General features: G+C 40.1%; 1 protein-coding gene across 1 annotated transcript; it reads right to left on the reverse strand.

Annotated features, from left to right (window-relative positions):
- Nucleotides 1-477: 477 nt before the first annotated feature.
- On the reverse strand, nt 478-18,115 carry RSBN1 (round spermatid basic protein 1). Its single transcript, XM_032203000.1, has 7 exons — nt 17,677-18,115; nt 13,252-13,922; nt 8,532-8,669; nt 7,962-8,104; nt 6,927-7,094; nt 5,865-5,973; nt 478-4,410 (listed from the first exon to the last, which is right to left on the reverse strand). The coding sequence occupies exons 1-7, from the start codon at nt 18,113-18,115 to the stop codon at nt 3,949-3,951; spliced, it is 2,130 nt and encodes a 709-aa protein (XP_032058891.1). The 3' UTR covers nt 478-3,948.
- Nucleotides 18,116-18,688: the final 573 nt, after the last annotated feature.

Consider the following 18,688-nt stretch of genomic DNA (forward strand, 5'->3'; position numbering starts at 1 on the left):
AAACCACAGAAAAAAAAAAATAATAATCTTAGCTGCCAATCCAAATCAAACCACAAAAACAGCAATACAGAACTCTCTTTACACGTTGTACAAAGAAACCAGAAGCATACGTATGCCTTCAGACGCAGTTCGGAGTGCCCCCGTGACGCTTCTTGGGGCCATGTGCTACGGCAGCCCAGGGCCGCCCTGCCCCGGGGGGCTTCTGGTGGGATTTGTGGCCGGACAGACGCAAGGACAGCACGCAGGGCTTCGGGGGGGAAGGTTGCTTTTCTGGGGGAAAAACCAAAATGCTCCTCTTGCACCCCTTAGACAGGCGAACGCCTACAAGCGCTTCGCGTTCCTAGGAAAGGCGGATTTCAGGAGTTTATCACTCAGTTGGTTGAGACCTGAAAATGGCAGGCCATGACAGGAGGACTTTAACTTTTGTCTGTGGTAGAAGATCTGACAATTAGCATCGTCCAGGGGAACTAAACTGTAATGTGTAGATCTGACAGAGTACAGTACGGAGCCCTTTTTCTGTATGGCAAGATCTGAACCTACAAAAAAAGGTTATTATAAATCCCCTGAGAACACTCCAGTGAGTGTCCCACCTTCCTGGAAGAGAATGTGTCAAGTACCTGCACAGAACGACTTCTAGCATGGCTGAAGGAGAGAGGAAAGCGAAGATAACTGTTATTTCATCTTTAAACTGTGTTCTGCTAGTTCACTTGTGCAACTGAGCCACTCCTCTTTATCCTGACAGTTGTTTTTATCAACAGCACTGTATTGAAAATAGAACCCTAAGCCTGTAGGCTTAGACAGAATACTTGGTCAAGGAGTAGTTGCCCCCAGTACAAAGCACGAGTGTTTTTCTAGATAGTTGCTGATGACGTAAGCTAAAAAGAAATTAGGCACAAACATCACAGGAGCCACATAAACGGAGAATTCATAGTTTATAGTAACTGAACAGCACTGGTATTTATGAACTGTTCTGCATCTCTCCTGGTGGCACTCCTGAGATCTATTAAAACAACTCATGAAATATGCCAGTTTGATTATCTCTACATATAAGCTTTTTTATGAAATCTTGGAGAAATTCAAGCAGCTATTTAGTGTGAGATATATTCAGAAATAATTACTTTGACTTAACCAGAGATTTGTTTTGCTTGTACACTAAATGGTTTCAATGCATTACTTCATTTCTGAGTAGCCATAGCTTAAAAAAAATCAACATTCCACACATTATTGTGGAAAATGTTTGCATCTTTCACATCAAAGCATTGTTCTAACTATGCTCTATTGATTTCAGTGGAATTGAAGTGGTTCTAAAGTAATGGCTAGAAAGTTTGGCGACCAGCTTCATAAGCAATCTCTCCCATACTACACATCCAGATCTGAGGTGGAGTTTGAAAGCAGTACGTCATTTTGGTTAAAGCATAACAAAGTTGAGAATTTACTTTGGAAACAGTTTTTTATAAAGATTGTATACAGTTTGCTCCGCTCTTCCTCAGTCTTCCAAGCATGCTAGAACAGTATCAGCAACATTCAAGCCATTTGAAGGTACATTTCTATATTTAAATTTGATATTAGATAGATATCACGTTAGTAATTGAACTGAATGTAAATAGCGCATGGTACTACAGATCACTTCCCTCCATCCAAAGAGATGCCAGAGCGTTTCTGTGGTATGTCAGGCTATAGGCACAGATTTCACTAAACCTAGAGATCCACAAGCAACATGAGCCACTCTGGTCTCCTTCCTTTATCCATTTAAGAAATGTTATTAGAATTTACACAGGGCTTCCACATTGATTCCCCCTTCATTCTATTTCAGCTTTTAATATAAAGTAGACAATTTGCTGTATAGGGGCTCTTAAGTAGTTTATTGTGCCATTTAAGATGTTTGTGGAATCACTGAAGTAGCTGCAGATTTGTCCATTCCTGAGTGATTGTACAGTGCTGGCTGACAAAGAACACCCACCTTATTATGTACCTCTACTAACACAACCGAAGAATAGCACATGTGAGAAGGAAAACGGGCACTTGGAAGACTAGCAGACTTCTTAAAGGAAAGAACACCCTTGGGTAATACAATCTTCAAATGTGAAGGATGAACTGAAACCACTATTGCCTGTGAGGAATTTTACTTTGCACAACCCTTAAAGCTATGAAATTCCTCTCAACATAAAAAGTGGAAAAAACCCACCAGAAAACAGACTGCTCATTTATGAACCAGTCTGGATCATCTAGAATTTCTGCTAAGATTAAATTACACCCCTGCATGAATCACATTTTATCATAAAAGCTTTCCATTCTAACACCTTATTTACACAGATTACTAAACAAGTCACTACCACTTCAATCTGTAAGTTAGTTTTAAATTGAAATATTTCCTAGTCCTCATTTTTGTACCGAAGACAATACATACATACACATAAGGAGTAATACAGGTTCTAACTAATCACTGCAGTATCTTCTGATGATTATTTTTCTATCAGTTTAAAATAGTGACCTCTACATTGAGGTGCTAATATGTATATAAAAGCCTACACAAACAATATTGCACAAAGTAAGATTTATCGTAGAGTAACATATTTTAGAGACCCTTATAAAGAGAAGAGTAATAATTGATATTAAAAAGATGCATCCAGAACTAACACAGCATCTCTGCTTTTGTCTAGTCTAACATAGTGTTTCAAATCTTTCCTACCCCACTGAGGATCAGAACAAAGTTATCTGGACACAGCTTAACTTGCACCAAAACCCAACTTGTACTCTAAATGTGGGTAGGGGGAAGGGAGAGGGTGAGAGGGACAGGACTCTTCCTTTTGATGACTGGAAAGGGCAATAATAAATGGGGTAAGTGAAAGTCAAATACAGATTACACATTAACATTTAGAAATATTGAAAGATTGTTCAAGAACTGTTGATAGCTGACACTCTACGTATTTAGCACGTGCCACTGATTTTTCCACAGTACCTGGGCACCCAAAAGCTACACATGGAAACAGCAGTCCAATGCCATAATACTTTTTATTGTGAAACAGTAATACAGAACTTCCTAGAATAAGGACATTCTTGTTGTGTAAGTCAGTTACCAACTCAACGCTATTATATTAAGTGCATCAGTACAAGGGAAAGTGTGGTTCCATTGGACATATATTACGACCTGATCAAAACAAGCTGCCAAGTTGGTTAGCATTTTAAAGCCTTAAAGTGCTCAAAGATAGCAGTTTCCTCCATAAGACTACCAATAGATTCTCTGATTTTGACACTAATATTAATCATGTTCCGGGAAGATGTACTTTGGAAGCAAAACCCTCACACCAAATACTAATAAGCAGTGCTATGAAAAGTGTTAGGTCAGTAAGTCATTGCATTTCAACAGGATCAGACACTTTCTTCAGTTAATTTTACAGATCACCTTTGTAGGAACTGTAAGAAATACAGATCAATTTCTAGAGCTTGTATATAAACCAACTTGTATATAAACCAACATGTCAACAACAGACATACCAAAAATTTCACAAAACATCAACAAAAGTGCTGTGCTTTCTCTTTTTTTAAGCAATTAAAATGAGATGGGAAAGTTCTTTGTAAGCCTTCTACAAAAACATCACTTTCTGGTGAAGAATAAAGTAAAAACAGGGAAATAACACTGACCAATACAGTTCAATCATTTTATGTTCCTGGAGGAATTTCATTCTGATTTTGAGGAGATATTCAATATCTCTTTACTGAAACAGAAAGAAGTGGTAGACCACTGTTACAGGTTGTACTAAGGGGTTAAAATACAACTTGAATTTTGCATAATCTGTGTAAAAAAGATATGCTTGACATTTTGGAATGTCACCTTTCTCTATAGAATTATAGGCAAGATTTCTCCAATAAAACATAAGCCAGTTATAAAACTATAACTTCACATCAAAATTTTAAAAAGTTGTTAAAAAATGTTTGATTATATACATATCACACAGAAGAGCCTGCATGACCCTGTGGATTGTGTTGCTGATTAGACTCTACTTTAAAAGCTGGAAGGGGCTGGGCCACCTGATGTGGTTGCACAAGTCCTGATATTGAAGAAACAGAGGAAGAAAGCACCCCTGTTGTAAGCTGCATTTCTGTACCTGGTTCTTCAGCCTCTATTTTTACACTCACACATTGTGATTCACCTTCTGACTCTGTCTTTCCAGGAACGCTACTGTTCAAGTTTGAATCGCTTTCTGTACTTTGAGAAGTCTCCCCCACAGGGTGATATTGTTTAAGTCTTATGTGCCAAGCTAAGCTGCAGACTGCTGACACTGTTTTGAACTGATGAATGACATTTCTAGGGATGAAGTAGATGTCATTGTCACACAACTGAATTCTAGCATAGCGAATGCCTTCCCGTCTCATTTGGTTTAGTTTGGCTTCATCCACCCATTGAACACACTGGGAGAAGGAAAGATGGTAAAGTTAGTGGTATACTCTGTTCAGGGTAAACAATTCAGTATCCACCTATTTTCAACACACTTTGTACCTCGATCAGAATGCAGCTATTCAAACAGGTAAGAGTTCATTTTTTAAAATTACATTAAAAAAAATCCAACTCTCATTTATCTAATGTGTACATCTTTGAGAGGATGATTAACAGCTGAAAACACTCTACAGTCATAGCTGAAAACAGTAGATTTGACATAAGGCTGCATTGTTTTGGCTGCCAGAACTGAGTTTAGATGCCTTCATATCCTAAGGCAACATCAGGGTATTAAAAAGACAGAAAGAGGCATACATGATTTTTAATCAATTTAAAATTGTTCCTATAGCATATACTTTCTAGACACTGTTTGTTACTACTAGCTAGTACAGGGAGCTACCTACCCAGCAGGCTTCAGTACTTAGATACTGCATAGACCTCTTATTACCAACAGGAGGTAGAACAAACATAAACAAACCCAATGGAGAAAGAAAGAAAATGATTAACATTAAGTTAGCAATACCTCCACCCAGAAATAGTGCTGGGAGATAACAACCCAACCTGACTGCACACAGTCCTGGGCAGCCTGCCCTAACTGAACCTGCTTGCGCAGAGGGGCTGGACTTGATCTTAATATGTCACTTCCAACCTCAGTAAATCTGTGATTCTGTGAAAGATACCTGCCATTTCTTATCTTCAAAATTATTACTAAGCAATTGAAAATCCACACATTGTTGAAAAATTACTTAAAAGTATGAAACATTCCACAAGCATTATGTCGAGATGTGAGATGTCAAGATGCGAGATGAATGTTTAAAGGTATTGACACAGTATAAAAGCTGGCACTCCAGTCCCAATGGCAAGGTGCCTGCAGCAATCATTGCAACCCCTAGGACAAGTTAAAAAAAAAAAAAAAAAGAAAGACCTTGTGGAAAAGTCACCTGAGACACCCATCAATAATTCCAAAGTGTATAGTTAAAACCTGGGTATCTGAGATAAAAACTGGAAAAGTAATTCCCATTGGACTCAACTACAAGTAAATACCTGCCAGAATCTTTTATGCAAAAAAAAAAGTTACTTTTATACTGGAGACATATCAGTGGTATATTTTTTCTCTACAGTATACTTTTTGTAATGCATTTATTCCAGATCAGTAGATTTTGCTCTGTGAGGGTTGCTGGTCTCAGGTTATTTCAGTCATCATAACTGTAAAACTAAGACACTGAGGTGAGACTGGCAGAAGAATACAAAGTGATTCACAGCACAGATCCCAGCTTGGTGGAAAAGAAACAAGGAAAATTGCTTAAAGGAGGCAAGAACTGAGAGCCACTGGGGATGCAGAAGGGCTGGCTATAGAGCAAATCTGAAAGCTATCAGAAGCTATCTCCAAAATACTAAGAATGAGCTGTCAGTAGGAAAGATTAAATACCTGTGACACTGGTGGTTCATGCAGGTCCAACTGAAGTCTCTGCACAACATCAGTGAAATCTTCAGCATGGAAACAAACCACATCTTTGGTTATACGAGGCTGGTCACTCCTAGAAAGAGATAATTACAGGAATTTTTAAACAACTTGACTTATAGATAATTGCTTCATTGAACAAGCTGCTTCAGTTTTCTTCTGGACATGAAGTCTAATCACTCCTCAGTAAATATGCATGTTATTTAGGAAAGTAGGTATTATTTGTAGGTTTTTCTTTTTTTTTTTTTTTTTCATTTTACTTTACTGATGCATGCACAACAGAAGTGATGATTTTTGTGGACAAATACTATACTGACATGTCAGACAAGGAGGTTCAAATTGCTGCTATACCGAAGTATCCTGTAAATTCTAGAAGTCAAAACTTACCTCAATTCTTCCATTGTACAATTATACAGAATAATCCTGATTAAAGAAATGTAACAATGCAGCACTTTGAAACTGTAATGACAATATTAGTCAGCTGTTTTTTGTCTAATGGCTGTGAATCGGTAAAGGAAGTTCTGGCAGCTTTATTCGTATGAAAATCTAATAACATTGTTAATGATGCTACCAAAATTCTACTGTAATTGTCCAAAATAACCATGAGAGTCTGTAGTTTCTACGCAAGATCAACAGCAATGCCTTAAGTACACAAAATGAAAAAGCATTGTAGCTATGAAGTTAATTACATCACTGATCTTCGATTACTGTTTACAAGAGTTGCATTAATATACCTGCTCAGGAAATGAACAATCAGAGATGATGGTCCGGGCGTGGTATCTTGAGGCTTTTTTTTGTATGTCACTAAAATTTTCTGCAGACTGCTGTTACAACTTTTGTACTGCCTCAACAAGAGAGAAAATAATAGATACATAGCCTATATTTCTCACCTCTAGACTGCATTTATTTCAGTACAGGCTTTAGACAACTTCTTTAATGAGGCTTGTTTTCCAACAAATTTTCTTAAGAGAGAAAAATATTTAGACTTGCCCGCACCCATGGTAATAGTCCCATTTTGGTGGTACTTACCATTCCCCAAACTGCACAGCCTTCAGAACACCTACAGCAGCCGTACTCTGCCAGTCAAATCCTTGACCCACATGATCAGCGTGAGCCCTCGTTCGGTCTTCAAAAAGAACCTCACGGGGCTCACTGGTCCGAGGTAGGTACTGGAGATTCTTTATTTCATTCATTGACCTATAACATGATTAAAAGGCATACTAAAAAATATGGCAGACTACTCAGAAAATAAATGCTTGTATTAAAATACTCCTAAAGTATTGTATACAGCAGGCTCCAAAATCAAAGACTGACTTTATCTAGGTATTGGACAATAAAAGATTGAATCAAATACAACTAAGTACAATTCAGGTTATGAGATCAAACTTCATAAAATAACAAATGCAATTGCTAAAAATATATATATATTTTTTCCACCTGTGGTAAAAACATTCTTCCAGAAACTTAATGGCAAGTAAAATAGAGCTATTTTAACAGATACTAAATTATTTAATTATTTAGAAGTACCTCCAGAAATTCTGCTGGAAATTATGATTAAAATACGCTTCCAATTCTTAAACTCCTAAAATTTCTACAGCACACTCTTTCTGAGAAAGATAGCAAGTTTATATATGTGCACCATATTATTTCCTGAGAAGGAAGACAGTATCACAACTGTTTTAGCACTAATATTAAAATCCAACTCTAATGGTATAAAGGATCTGATATGTTTAAGAGCATTTCACCCACACAATTAGTTCTTTCCACGGAAGTTAGCTGAATAAGCATATCTCCTGAAGGACAATCAAAACAGGTGCCAGTATTAATGAAGCATTGATCAAAGACATATTAAAATAAAAAGTGATGAAATAAAATAACCATCATAAATAACACATTTGGCTTAATTCACTAGGCCAATTTTTAAAGAAAAATTAAAATGTAAAGCTTCAGCCTGTGAATCAGCCTTCTGAAAGAACTAATTATATATAAAATAGCAGTTTTGTTCTCAAATCTAAAGCATATGTAACTGCACTGTTTTGCCTTTAATACAGAAAAAAACATTACCGGCGTCGCTTGAATGGTGATTTTGGCATATCAGCTGTTGGGATCATCTGCTCTCCTGGTCTCACCCACATTATGGGACCATCATCACTTTGTGACCTGCACTGAAGTCTGAGACTAGAAAGAGTACCCCAGGGCAAAGTCATCTAAGAAAACAGAGCACAAAGCACTGGATGAGATGGATATATTAAACAGTGTCTTTAGTAAAACTAGTTTGAACCTACTGTCAGAGAAATAGTATAAAAACTGACATTCTGAGAGGTAAAATATATTGCAAGCTCCCTTTACCTAACTTAGGTTTTAGGGCAGTAGATAAATGATTAGGTAGTGTGTGTATATATATGATAATAAACTCCACTTAATTTTTGAATTATTTCCAAGACTGTAGCAAGTCAGTTCAACTTTCATTTGGGCACAGGAAAGAACGTACCTCAATCTTCGGTAGTTCCAATGATAAACACATCAATGGAGAAAATATTTGTAAGGTTTCTAATTACTTTAAAATATATGAAACTTCATAATCATTTAAATATCTGTAGGTCTTTAAAGAAAGCACCACAAGTTACTGCTTACTCTCAGAAATGGAGATTCTTCTAACATATCTAGAAATTCTGGGAAGTAGTCCCCAACTTCTTCATCAACAGCTCCAACAAGACTGATCTGCCGCATTGGTCCTGCTCTGTAGGTTCCACAGCAGTATGTTCGATTGACCTGAGTAGCCAGAAAGGAAAAAACACCACCACTTAAGTTTCAAGAGATTCATTTTTAATATAATGCGCTAGGCCATAGCCCAGTGTCCATACAAACCTACAACTATTTCATTAGAGATGTCTCTAGGAATATGCAAAGACACTGTTTGGAACGTCCTTATCTGTAGGGTACCCCAGGAGAAAATAACTCCTGTTTAAATGACTGATAGCACACGATTCTATAGGTTGAATAATAGGAAGTTAGTATCTGACTAATTCAGGAACAACTCAATGCTTTCATGCTGACTTGAGAAAATCGCCATGTGAAGTTTCTTTGCAACTCAGTTTCCGTTTGCTGGTGAAAGACTATTTATCAGCACAGCTGAGTATTGCTTCTTCATTTCAAACTGTATACTACTGAAATATGTACATTCTTCATTTCAGGCGTGTCCTGAAGGTCTTCCCCTCTGACCAGTGAAAAATCTGTGTCCCCTGCAGGTAGTGGTTCTGACAATGTTGCGATAGCAATGAACTTCGGGACCTGAGAGGTCTAACCAGAAATCAGTGGTCAGGTGTACATTTCAGTGTTTATCTACAACAATCTTAAGATTACCATTTGTAACAACCTGCTGTCACACCTGTGACCAGAAACACCTTAATCTGTTTTTTGACATCCCATGCAGCAGTGTCCCACTTTCTCAGATCATCTGGATACTTTTCTTGCCAATTTCCCATTCCCAGAGGAGAACCAGCAGCAAGACTCCATCATTCTCTAGCCTTTTTGTATGGACTGCAGCTGTAATATGCCACATTGCCACAGAGTACATTGTACGTAGATGCTGCAGCTATTCAGTCTTAAAAGATCACCAATTCTGCAGTAAGTCTGTATTCTCAAATTCATCCGAACTCCAACCTTCCATCACCCTTCAGCAGCCTCCCTATATTCATCATATGGTTCCAGTGGTGAGAAGTTACAGCCCAGCACAGAGATGTGTATGAAGTAATTAGTTCTAAAGCACTGCGCTTAGTTTTTCAGACAATAAAACAAGTGTAGTTAAACTACTCCATGAAGTCATTAAAAATAAATTAGGATAGATTAATAAAGACTTAGAGCTACTGCTGCAATTTTATCCTGTAGCAGCAATCACAGATACTGGGAATAATTATAGGAGTTCAGTTCACTCCTTTTTCCAGGGTCTTTGTTTAGCTTTGTGTATAGCCAGTTGACAGTTCTGTAGTGATCAGACACATTGGTACTTCAATGAAAAGCTAAGGAGGAGCCAAAGATGATTTCATGTACAGCTTTATTCCTCAGCCTAAAGCTCCCTGCTATACCACATCACCTCTCCCTGCAGATACACGGCTTTACATCCACACTATGGTCCTTAAACCAGTTAAATTTAACTGCCTGGTGCTATTGAAGTAAATGAGAAAGACTATTTCCAGCTGAGTTATGGTCTACTGTAATGACTTGAGGTTCACTAGTACTTCACAGGTGTTTGTCATGAAAGTCAAAATTAACTGGTAAACACCACATGCAAGATTTTCCTTTAAAGAGTAGTGTTTCCAAAAGGAAGAGAAGACTAGGAGCTTTGACAGTACTTTTAATTTACTGGAATGAGATTCAAAAATAGAGAATGAGAGCTAGAAAGAAGACACTAAAAATACTTTTAGGAAATCCCAGATTTCTGTTTAGTTTCAGTGTAAACACATGCTGTTTTTTAATTCTCAAGTGTTTATATTGCTTTAAGTTATTAAAAGCTACCTGCCAACTCATTGCAGTCCCAGCAGGCTGGGGTATTCATCTCAAGCACCTCAGTAGTCATCAGCATTAGATTTCAGCAGTTTAATATTGTCAAAAAATTCCCTAATATGTAGCTTTTCTCCCCTCAATTCCTTCAGAGCTGCACTAACACAATTCAGTGGTATTAGTATTTGTGGTCTTAACAATATGGACTACGCTAGGACCTTGCATACTAAGAAACATGTTCATCGCTGTCTGAAAGAACAGGCATTTCAGTATTAGAATAAGCCAGAGCCAATACAAGCAAAAACACAGCACATTCAGTGTTAAATATTTTAATATACAGAAATCAAAAATGATATAATATAAATTCACATTGGAGTGATTTGCTTTTAATTATTCAGTTTGCATTATTCTCACTGCCCTGAGAACAGAGAAATTCACCTTGCAAATGAACTAACCATTAGATTTCGTGAAGTCTTCCAGATTCAAGACCTTACTTCGAATAGAAGACACATCCTATAGATACTCATTTTGTCTGAACAGGTACAAAAACAGTTGAACGTTGTACAAGCCAGCACTCAAGTTAACTTCCAGTGAATTTGATTTCTTGACACAACACAGCATGGTTCAGTACAGCACATGAGTTCACACATACAAAAGGTTCACCTTAAAATTGAGGTGATTTACTTGAGCATCCTCAACTGACAATAAAATCAGCGTTAGAGCATACAATCTTCCTGTGACACGCTTAATCTGCAAAGGCATGATGTTCTATAACATAATTGTTTTGCATGTTTTCTCATACAGGAAGGTCCAGAAGTGTAAATTAAACAAATTGGTCATTCCTTAGTGCTGCCAAGGAATAGCCATAAGCCTGAGTTATCCTTGCTGTTCTCTGAAGCAGAGCATTTTAGCCACCTCTAAAGATAAGCTAGCTTGCAGGACTCGAGCTTTAGCAGAACGCATCTGCCATAGTTGAAGCCATCATGCATTTAAGTGCATCTTTAAACTATTATAGCATTGCCTATACTCGTGTTTCAGTTGTCTTAGAAGTGTGACAGCTATTTCCATACGTGCTTGTTCAGTGTGTGAACCACACTAACATACTTCAACTGGAGAAGATTAACCAGACATGCCAAAGCTGGGTTTCGAGAGGCATTTCAACCTAACTGAACCTAGTGTCATGACTCAAGTTTAGAGTACTTAAAATAGAATTGAAATACCAGCATACACTGTAACCCTGGGAAGCCTCTTATTCATTACCATACATTCCTCACATATATTTATAGTACAAGCTATTCATGTTCACAAGACCAAGACATCCACCAGGAAAGAGTATTATTGTTAAATATCCAGTTGGCACCATTTAGCTATTTTAGGGGACCATCACATACACTCAAAGTAAATTAGAATGTAATCATGATGTCAGAGAACATGGTGTAAGTAATACAGAAGGCTTTGAAACCTAGCTTATAGACAAGCCTCACATCTGTATAGCACATGCAGAAAATTGCATCATGTAGAAGTGCTCTGCTGATAGCAGCTGTCTGTATGCTCATACATTGAGCTGATCTTGGAGCAATATGCACTCTGATGCAGCTGTCAGAGCAAGGGATTACTTAGTCCACAAAGTAGAAGCTGTTCTAAAGTAAGTGCTGCAGAGCTATCAATTGTCAAAGAAGCTCATAAGCTAAGTAGTGCAATTACTAATTTAATGTTTACTATGCTAAATGCTGGACACTATTAAAAGACACTGCAAGTCACCATACAGTAACTCCGTAAGGCAGTAACTGCTTTTCCAATGCAAATCTAGCTTACAACTATTTGGTAATCTTCAGAGAGATCCAGACAGCCCACCACAAGCATTACAGTGTCAAAGTCTGTTGCTAAAGGACGTCTGTTCCAGCAGTGCTGAAGTGCAGTGGACTGTGGCATTCCAGATTTTTCCTTCCAACCAAAGGACCAGTATTTGAGACCTTGACTTCATCTAAAGGCTTAGAAAGAAGCATCAGTTTGAATCTGTTTTCAGTCTAGACTGAGGGAGAAAAAAAATAATTCCATCTGCTACAAACTTACCTAAAGTGTAACATTGCTGCATATTCAAGACTTTCCCAAGCTTGATGACAGGAGTCCAGTATAAGACTCCAGGATTAAAACCTCTTAAAGCTAGCTGTTACTATTGTTACATCCATTTAAGTTGCATGAGAGAACTTGACTCTTAGGACTAGCTTTCAGAGCTTAGTTTCTCTTCCCAAAACCAACGATGAAAAGGTTTTACTTCTACAGAATTTAAAGTAGTTTAAGCCTATACACTACCTTGATGTTCACAGTAAAGTGAAAGTCTTTTTCAATGAAAATTAGAAGCCATTCCACTCATCTCTCTGAAATTGGAAAGCAACTACCAAGTAACACCCTGCATCAGCTGCTGATGTTAAAAAAAACTCATCTACCATGCATGACATACTGAACCTGAAAGGCACTGAAAGGCAAATACTACAACTGCTTTTTCCTTCAGTTGATCTTTTTTGGTTTTGCTTTGCAATCTAACCAACTGTTAATACAGACTTGCCTATTGTTCAAACAGCATGGGTTCTTCCCAGCTCAGAAAATAAACCAGTACCTTGGAAGACCAGTAGAGATCTGTCTACAGGTCAGGGTTAGTGGTGTCTGAAATGTGATTCACTGCGCACACAAGAGAACTTTCAGCAGAAACAATCACAGTAGAAGTCCCAACATAATCTTTACCTGCTTAGGGAAAAATTGTGCCTCACCTATTTTAGGCCATCCCCACTCTGTATTAATGAAATTACTCAAATCCAGATGTTACACAACTTGCATGCCTTTAAGCTGTTCTTACCTGAGAGTGAAAATTTGAAATTGTTGTTGTTTCAATGTCCTTCTTGCCCAAAATTTCCATTTTCACTGGAGTGTTAGGAAAGTTAAAAGCAAAGTAATCCAGGAAGTCTGGTAAATAAGCAGCTGCTCCATGTACTATTGCTAAAGCATAGTAAGCTGCATTTTTATCGTTTTCACTGAATGACAAAGCAAGGAACTCTTCTGCAAATCTCTCCATCTCCACTGGAGACAAAAATGAGAGTTCATCCATGTAAGCATGAAGGACCAGAGCGCCACCATTAGACTGATGTTCTTCATGAATGAAGTTACTAAATTTAGTGCCAGTTTTCAAGAAGCTGCTGCGAACAGAATGCTCCTGGTGCGTCACAAATGGTGTTTGTACTCCCTGGGGCACTCGGTACTCCTGCATACCCAAATTCAGTCTGCAGAGCTGCTCATCCTTAAGATACCTGAAGGATTCCTTGTTTATTTCTAAGTTATCACAATGTCCTTGAGACAAAGTCTCTTTGTCAATGCGAGTAAGTCCAGCACACACCGTCTGCACTTCTTTGTTGTACATCTTCAGGCGTTTTCCTCTCATATCTTCCCGGTGTTTCTTTTTCTTTTTTTTCTTTATCTTCTTCATTATAAGACTGTCAGCTCGCTGGGTTTTGCCATTTTCGTCTTGAGTTTCTGGCAGCAATAACAGAGAGGAGATTAGAGTTCTGCAATTCTAGCATATTCATACAAAATGAATGAAGACCTCACTTCCTAAGGCTATCTATTCCCACAAAGACTGACCAATGGTAACACCTTGTCTTTTGGCTTACGAGACAATTATAGAATAAAAACATGCAGTACACCTCTGTTATGCAAGGAAGCTTTGAATTAAGAAGAACACCCAAATTCAAGTTTAGTATTTTAGAAATATTTTGATTCGTAACAACTTCATTAGAATACCTTTAAAAGGAATGCTTATTTCAGAGCATCTAAATTAAGATGCATCATTAACTTCTGACATTTAAGGCAGTGAATGGGAAGAGGAAAAACAACTATGCATAACATTCAGACTTTCCTTCCAGAATACCTCCCTGATTTTGGATCCAAAATATAGAAGCAAAGGAGAATGCTGCCAAAGATGTGCAAGCGTTATTAACATTTAGAAGAAAAAGAAACTTAGAGCAGTTCACTTTCTGGCAAAAAAAATCTTTGACTACTGATCTTTCTTACTGAAGTTTAGAACTGATATTTCCAAGACACTGAGGATATTGCTAAACAAAATTAAGTTTCAAATCCAGCTGACACTTCTGATAAAGTAAAATATAAAGCTATTTGTAACACAGCTGGTATCTGGTTTCACCAGAAAATTGTGCTGTGCATTAATACATAATCTTTTGTCTGACAATGTCCAAAAAAGGATTTTAACTGGTAGCACTACTCTCACAGCCTGCTTAGTCTGACAGTTACCAGGCTGCACAAGGCATGGCAGAAAGCAAAGTACATGGCAAAAAGAGGTCATTCGGACTGCAGAAGCCTATTAGACATACTAGCAATTAGATGTGTTTTTAAGTCTGCTCTACTCAACTGGCACCAGACTTCGCAGTTCTTCAAAAACTATCCCAAGGCATTCAGTCCTCAGTTAACAGCTTGCTGAAAGGCCCCCCGAGGGACCGCATACTGGCCTTTATCAGAACACAAGTATCAAAATATCACATCCATGTTTTCAGCCACCTTGTCCTAGCCTGTTTTACAGTTGACTATATAGTTAATTCAGAGCTAAAAACCCTACACTTTTTTTTAGGGTTCAGTTTTTCCAAGTTAAAATACTGAAAGGTTAGGGCAACAAGTACTAAGAATCAGTTCTGTCAAGCAACATGTAGCAGCTTAATTGCTTATCTTTTAGTGTTAAGAAATAATTCACACAATGTAGCAAGTGACAGAGATGCAATCTGATGCTCAGCTGCTAAAAAGCTCAATTGTCAGAATTTTAATCTGCTCAAATCAAAGAACTGGTTTATGCCAATGATGCACATACCTAAGTGCCGCACTGCCGGGACCATTATGGGGATCAGAACGGCCAGCTGTTGACGTTAATAGCTGACTAGAACACACAACAGCTAAGCTTTCACCAGTTTCCCATGGCACAAAATCTTGTGCTAACAGTTTCCTTTCTTTGCCCACAAAGCGATACAATTTCTATTCCATCTTTATTCTCTTGCTCTAACTTGTAGTTAAAGAAAAAAATTGTATTGCACTGATCTATGAGGAAAAGCTGTAATAAACACACATAGCTTGAAGTTATTTAGTTTAACCACGGTGTTTAACTGTGTCATTAATAATTTGGTCTCAGCACTCTTTACTTGAGATGGCTGACCTTCACAACAGCCTGCTGTAACGAACAGAATTACTCACGAAGCAAAGAAATAGTTGATTGCTTAATGCTACCTTCGTACAACTGTCCTAGGACCTGAAATACAAGTTTTCCACAGGACTGCTGCTATGCCTGAGCTCTTACAGACAGCAAGTGTCCTTATTTTTCATTACAACCATGGAAACCTTGAGAAGAAAGGTTTCAGCTGAGACACCAAAACAACTGGTACAGTTCTTTGAACCAGCTTCCCTGGAAGTCTCAGAAGTGAAGCTTGCACAAGCTTACTCAGTCACTGAGCTAGGACGTACAGATACTGCTTCGCTAGCTGCAACAAGCAGACTAACCACACAGGTGATCTTAGACCTGCTGTGTCCAGGGAGTCCAAGTCCAAGCTGAAACTACAGAAGAGTTTCAAGTGTCCACAGGGCTGCTGGGAACACTTCCTTGCAGGTGTTTCTCAGTTAATTTTTAGATAAAGGTGTCTTATTTGAAGGATTTCTATTTATACTAATTATAGATATATTTTTTTAGAAGTCAGATAAGCTCAAGTTCTAATTAAGAATATCTTCCTGTTTGAAGATACTCCCTAATAACAGACCTACACTTAGCACCCTGAATTTTGGGGCATCCATCAAACGCTAGTCCGTTTTCAGGATAAAAGCCACCCAGACCCCCTTCCACTGCCGCATCCTCTGAACACAACAGGGTCCCAGGATTAGTCAGAGTAACCACTGTATCAGAGGAAGCTTGACAGTGACATTTGGGGAATGCCTGATAGTCTTGATAGAAATACAGTTTTTACTTTAAAGAAGTGGAAAGACTCCAGCATTTCATATACCAAAAAAATCTCATCAGCAGACTACGGGTTCCCACAGCAAGGTAGAATAACAGCACTGCCAATAACAGCTCCTCTGAAGTTATCACACAACTGAACGCCCTAGTCACTATCACTATTAGCAACAAAAAAAAACACTGGAGATGTTTATTATTACCTGTGGCCAAAGATAAGAATATAAGCAAGAAACAGGCAGCTTGATTAGATTATACATTGAAATAGAAGTAGTGAAAGGAGAAAAATAGCTCCCTCCCAAAACCCACTCTATATGCAGTCTAGGACATATAATGAAAAGCTTCAGACTTTGTTAGCAAACAGCTTTCCTTTGCAAATCTGGAATTCAGATGGTAATTTTAATTACTGTTTAAGCCTTCATTAAAGAAGGTCTTATTTGGTTATTGGCCTAGAACCGGCACACAGAAGCATTCCCAGGCTAAGATGGCATACTCCTTGTACTCCTTCAGCTTTTATCAACGCTCATCAAGCTAAAATTTGAAGATTACATTCTAATAGCTTTGAGAGCTATTATTCAAAGACAGTGGTTTAGCAGCACTGAACAACAGCGAGAAGTGCGCTTCTGCATGATCACTTCGTCTTTATCAACCAAGCAGCTTTTATCTCTTTCTTCACACAGCACTAGCAAGTTTATGCTACAGACCTAACCTTCGTAAGCACGTACGTTTTAGGTTTCTTTGGCACAAAACTTTCATGCATACTCCTGCAGCATAATCCACAACATATTAACTTTATCGCAGTTGCTTCTGATCGCGTTGTGCGCTCATACTAAGAGGCTTTCTGTGAAACACTTATCCTGCACTGTACTGAGAGAGAGAGACCTTAAATCCAGGTTCCTGTCTGAAAAACTGAAGCATTTATTTAATAAAAATAAAACCAGCAGCTTCTCGTTTCTAGTCTACATTAACGTAGGTACAGTAAGAGGGAAGCTTTACTATCTGAGCACTTGTGTTTTGAAGCTGCACCGAGGGCAGCTCTGCCCAGCAGCAGCATGACAGCAGGCTGGGAGCGCTCCCGATCCTCACACAGCACCTGCTTCTCAGCTCCCCCTGCATCGCTACCAGGGGAAACACGAAGGCTCCCGGAGCTCCGGCTGCACAACACAGGCACGGAGCGAGCCCTCGGCGAGCAGCGCTGACAGAGCCTCTCCCCCTCAGCCCAGCCGGGACGGGGCCCTCACCGCCGGGCCCTGGGCTGCGAGCGGCCCCCTCCCCATTCCCGCTCACCTCTCTTGCTGGGCCTCCCGGCCGCACCATCCGCGGGGCTGCTCCGCCTCGCCTTCTGCGGCTGCCCCGCGGCCAGGCGGCCGGGCTCGGGGGCGACAGCGGCGGCGGGGCGATGCCGGTGGTGGTGGTGGCGCCGCTCCTCCAGCGCTGCGGACGGCGGCGGCGGCGGGAGGCCGAGCGGGGAGAAGGCGAAGAGGCCGGCGGCGGGCAGGCCGGGCAGGGCGGCCGGGGGCAGCGGCTCCGCCGGGCCGGGCCCCGCCAGCAGCTGCTGGCTCAGCCGGGCCCGCTTACCGCCCCCCGCAGCCGCCGCTTCACCGGGAGGGCCCCGCCGCCGCCTCCCGGTGCCGCGCGGCCGGCCGGGCCGGTCCCCTGAGGGGAGCGGGGGCGGCTCCTCAGCGGCCCGGGACACGGCGCGCACCGCGGCGACCTGCGCGGCCATTTCACAGGCTCCCTCACACACATTTAAATGGCCCGAGCGCCAGCGGGCAGCGCGCAGGCGCGGCGCGGTGCACCCTGGGAGTTGTAGTTCGCGGCGGCTGTGCCGGGAAGCGTAGTCCGTCCTCCCGCGCAGGCGCGGGTCGCGGCTCGGCCGGCCCGCCGCCCAGCCAATGGCCGTTAACGGGAGGTGCGCGGGGAGGGGGCGGGGCTGCGCCTCAGGGGTGGTTCGGAAATGGCGCCCGCCGCCTCAGGGGGAGCGTTTGTGTGTTCTTTTCACTGCAGCACAGTTCAGACCCACAAAGTACCAAAAAAAATAAAAATAAAAAAATCACACACACACACACACAAAAAAAAAGTAATGTATTTTCAAATTAGTTTGACGTGTTGGCGTTATTTACTTGTCTGATCTTGCATTCAGGGCTTGATCTATGTGGAGGGGAGCGTTTAATGCCGTGCAGGGTTGTTCGGTTGTGTGACTGACAACGGGACTTCAAAAGTTTGAAGTGTTTGTATAGAAGCAAAATACAGAAGAGTATGCTATCCCCAGGGGAAATGTAGAAAACTGCCTCTTGCT

Source organism: Aythya fuligula, chromosome 25 (assembly GCF_009819795.1).
Source record: "Aythya fuligula isolate bAytFul2 chromosome 25, bAytFul2.pri, whole genome shotgun sequence".
NCBI lineage: Eukaryota > Metazoa > Chordata > Aves > Anseriformes > Anatidae > Aythya > Aythya fuligula.